At 46.5% G+C, this 4,667-nt stretch overlaps 1 protein-coding gene across 1 annotated transcript in view; it reads left to right on the top strand.

Moving 5' to 3' along the window:
- Positions 1-2,492, top strand: part of LOC104528900 (nuclear transport factor 2) — a gene marked incomplete at its 5' end in the record, with an annotated part of 9,932 nt that extends 7,440 nt beyond the window's left edge. The window contains one exon of the mRNA XM_010173055.1: positions 2,379-2,492. Coding sequence (XP_010171357.1) covers positions 2,379-2,492 — 114 coding nt within the window. The remainder of the gene's footprint in view (positions 1-2,378) is intronic.
- Positions 2,493-4,667: the final 2,175 nt, after the last annotated feature.

The following is a 4,667-nucleotide window of genomic DNA, read 5'->3' as shown; positions in this document are numbered from 1 at the left end:
GGGGGGGGGGGGGGGTCTTCCCCACCTGGAAGTGGGGCACAGCTGCTGTCATACCACATGCCAAGGAGCTAGATGGACCGCTGATCTCGTCAGGCAGAAGTGTTTGTGTTCACACTGTGCCTCTGCCAAACGCAGGAGGCAGCGTGTATCGCCGTGGCAAAAACCTGCCCCGCTCATCAGCCTGGTGAACGGTGACTTTGTTGGCACTTGCCTTCTTGCTTCAGGATTTCTATTTCATTCATATGCTGAACATTTGGACGTGCTCACACTCCTGGCCTGACTTGTTGCCTTCTTATTTTCTGGCTGCAGGAGAGTAGTTTCCTCATTAATTTTTGTCCTTCATGGTTTTATAGTAATTTCGTATTTTGCCTGTTCTCCCCACCCTGATCACATTTTTTGCGAGCTAGAGTCTTATTCAATTTATTTTCTTCAGTAGGAAACTGTCCTCTAGCTGGATTATCTTTCTTGTCCTTCTCTGGCCTTTCCTTACTGTATCAGTTTATTTTTTTCAGTGATAAGCAGTGCATGCAGGATTTGATATGAGTGCTCTCTGTGCGTCTATGCAGTTGCTTACTTATGGATTGTGGTTCGCTGCTCCTTTCCTAATAACTGCTAACACCCTGCTTGCCTCCATGGCTTTGCACCTCTCAGCTGGTTTAAAAAAATAAGATTGTCCATCATGATTTCAGTATCACTTTCCTAAGAGACAATAGTTCATCCAGGGCCCCTTTTGGGTTTCCTCTGGGGATGAGCATACACTGAAGCTGCACTTCACCTGCACCATTTTATCGCCCAGGCAGTGTGAAATCCCTGCAGTGGTTTTAGATTTGGACGCTGCACACACACTTGATCCTACCAGTGCTCTGGCAGACTTGCTGTTTTGTGGTCACTGATGTCCTTAAAGCTGACTTGTTTCACATTCAATTTATCACTTACACTAAAGATTTTTTTTCAGTCTGCTTTGCTCTTCAACCTTTTCACTTGCTGTTCTTGGTGGACAGCAGCAGAGCACTGAGAATAAACATTCAGCATGTTGACAGTCTGTTTCATGTGCTCCTCTGCCTGTGGCTTTTCAGTGCCTTTTTTTTTTTCCTGCATTTTCTGAAGCTCATCAGTTGTGTGCTGAAAGAATAGAGCTTAAAATCCTCCAAAAATGCTGAATTGAATACACTCTGGTCAGTAGCAGAAGATTGTTTTGTAGCAAGGTCCTGTGTGCTGTTCAGATTAAATCCAGTTGTGGGATTTCCAGCTGATTTGGGAATCATTTATGTTATTTTGAGGCTTTAATTCCTGTATGATGTCTCTGAGGAGACTGATAAACATTAAGTGGGAGAACTAGTCTCCCTCTAATGCTATTTTTCTACTTTTGTAGTATTATAGTAAATATAGTGCAGGCTCTATAACCCACCTAGATGAATTGTCCAAGGAGTAGAGGCACTGCTGCACTGATCCCTGTGCTCTTACAGCATCTCATGGCAGTATATACAGCAAGTATTCACTCCCTCTGAGCTGTTCCTGGACAGCAGAAGTGGGGAGTACTATGTCACTAGCCAGCTGGACCTGCTCTGGGAAAGCTTTCCAAAACCTCGATCATTCAGGCAATATTGTTGATACTGACTTCTACAGAAACTCCCTTCTGTCATCAGTCATCAGAGTACAAAGGGTGGAGAGAGGTGGGGATGGGTCTGTTCAGCCAAGGACCAAGGGACAGGACAAGAGGAAATGGGCTCCAGTTGTGGCCAGGGCAGTTGAGATGGGATGTGAGGAAGAATTTCTTTGCTGAAAGGGTTCTGAGGCATTGGAAGGGGTTGCCCAGGGCAGTGGTGGAGTCCCCATCCCTGGAGGGATTGAAGAGTGGTGTAGACACAGTGCTGAGGGACATGGGTTAGTCATAGGGGACTGGTCAGTGTTGGGTTCATGGTTGGACTCGGTGGTCTTCAAGGGCTTTTCCAATCCAGGCAGTTCTGGGATTCTCTGAAAGTGAGTACAGCAGCTACAAACTGAATTTTAAAACACCTTGTTTTATCTTTGGTTCCTGAGAAAGGCCCAAAGAAAAGTGGCGATTCAGCGCTGAGGTGGGCGTGCTCTGATCAGTGTCCTGGAGCTGCTGGAATGAGATGTCTGTGAGTCTCCTCCAGAAACCCCCAGCTTCAGATGCCATTGCAGGATTTCTGTGTCATTGGGCCCTCGGTGTTTGTCTGCAAAGCATCTTGGAGCAGAACCTCTGGTGGTATTAGTGTCTCTTGAGGTACTAGGCATCTGACAGCATGTGACATCACTGTTAACTTTAGCTTTTAAGTCATCTTGCCATGAGTTTTGGACTACATTTCTCAAAAAAAGAGCTTTTTGAACTGTTTTTTTTTCCTCTCTTTCCACAGGCTGATGAAGATCCTATCATGGGATTCCACCAGATGTTTCTATTAAAGAACATCAACGATGCCTGGGTTTGCACCAATGACATGTTCCGGCTAGCACTGCACAACTTTGGCTGAGCTGGCACCCCCGAGGCACCCCGCTTTTTTTTTTTTTCCCTTTTTTTTTTTTTTTTCTCCTTTTCTCTTACTGGTATTATTCACACTCACGGAACATTCCAAATATCATACACAAACCTGCAGCACTGCAGAGCGTGAGCAAGCAAGACCTGTGGCCTGCCCTTCTGCTGAGTTTACATGGTCACTAGATGAGTTTCTTGTGCATGATGTTTGGAAGTTAGACTTAGCTGCATTTGACAAGAGAAATTTGTGTTGTACCAGCATGCCTCGGAAAGAATTTCTAATGCAAAAGGTTGTTGTTTACGTACTGACAAGATGCTTTATAACCCAAAGAAGTGAAAGAACAGCAGCCTGTACAGCCCAGATATTGATTTGTTCAGATGTTTCAATGCTACATTACACAATAAAACCATGAGATTTTCTTAACAGTTTAAATTGTTTTAATGAGTTGGATGTGGACTTTGCTTGCTTTGGATCCTCTCTGCCTGCCTGCTGAGGAAACGTTTACAAACCTAAAACTCAAGCTGGAGAGCACCTGATGGTTTTACTGATGAAGGCTGTTTTAAGTCTGCCCTTGGCCATGCAACTTCTTTTTCCCTCCCTCGCAGCACCTTTTCTAGCTCAGTTTTTAACTTTAACAGGTTTATTTTACCAAGGGAAAAGCCTGAACTGATACACAAGGATGACAACAGTCGTGGCAGCCTGTAGTTAATCTTCATGCCATCTGTTATGTTCACCCTCAAAGGTAAACAGGACAGCTGCATTTTCTTCATAGGCAGACACACAGGATGTCAATCCAGTGCTGCCCTCCTGGAGTTTGTATCCAACTCTAAAGCCTTGTCATTAGATTTGTGCTGTGTGGTGTCATTCTGGCAATCCTTCGTCACGGTTTGGGCTGCATTTGCGCTGCAGGTTTTCACACTGTGCTTGCCTGTCATGTATCTCCCACCCTGGAGGTGGCAATGTTCCACCAGTGAAGGGATTTATTAAATTCATCTTTCCAGTCCGTGAGGTGGCACAGGAACAGAATCACATTCACTTTACCTTCAGACCTGACTAAGCCATTAGGCCCAGGTTTTCAGGGGCTGAGCTTGCTTTTGAAGGATATGAACTTGGTATTTCCCTTTTTGAGACTCATCAGGAAAGCCCGGGGTGTGCTCAAGCTGGTTGGGTCTCAAATCCAGCTGCTTCGGCCTGGGAAATAAAAGGAAGCTGCTGTTGGCACCCTCCTGTTCAGTGTCACAACTTCTCCTATATTCCGTTTCAAATGCAGGACTCTGTTGCTGCTTCTATGCTGTGAAAGTCACGCTCAAAATTAATCACTTGAAGAGATTAGAGACATTTTGTATGGTTGCTGCTAAGTGAGAATCCTGTTGTAGCTCCAGATCTAAATGAAGCCTGGCACAGGAGGGGGATCTAAGAATAGGTCTGGCTTATGAGCCTGGCTCTGCAGAGGGCTCTAGATGGCGAGGCTGGGGTGGTCCTCTGGATAATGAGCTCAGGAAGCCAAGAGAGAGTTTGTTTAAAGTCAGGGAATTATGTGTGGCAGGTGTTAGTTTAAAAAATATATAAAATCAGATTTTTAGGCCATTAGAAATTAAAAGTAGTTATGCCCCAAAACTGGCCCTGTAGATTCTCTGGGCTCTTCTTCACAGAATCCCAGACTGGTTTGGGTGGGAAGGGACCTTAAAGCTCATCCAGTCCCAACCCCCCTGCCAGCAGCAGGGACACCTTCCACTAGACCAGGTTGCTCAAAGCCTCATCCAACCTGGCCTTCAACACTTCCAGGGAGGAGCAGCCACAGCTTCTCTGGCCAACCTGGGACACTGTCTGACCACCCTCACACCAAAGAATTTCTTCCTCACATCTCATCTCCATCTCCCCTCTGCCACTTTCAAGCCATCACCCCTTGTTCTGTCACTCCCTGCCCTTGGCCAAGGCCCCTCCCGACCTTCCTGGAGCCCCTTCGGGTTACTCTTTCCTGCCGTTCTCCACACGGTCAGTCACTCCCGGTTCCTCGCCTGGAGAAGACAAACCCGAGTTTCTAAATCGCTGCTGGTTGCGATGTTTGAGCTCCGCGGGTCCCGTTCCAGCCCCGCTACCCGGGAACAGCTTTGCTGCCTCCAGGTTCTTGTACCGTGTTTAGTGCGTCAGGACGAGCCCCGCTTGTCCCCT

This window comes from Antrostomus carolinensis, unplaced genomic scaffold (genome assembly GCF_000700745.2).
Source record: "Antrostomus carolinensis isolate BGI_N321 unplaced genomic scaffold, ASM70074v2 scaffold10058, whole genome shotgun sequence".
NCBI lineage: Eukaryota > Metazoa > Chordata > Aves > Caprimulgiformes > Caprimulgidae > Antrostomus > Antrostomus carolinensis.
The sequence above is the reverse complement of the archived record's forward strand: the minus strand, read 5'-3'. Positions and strand labels throughout refer to the sequence as shown.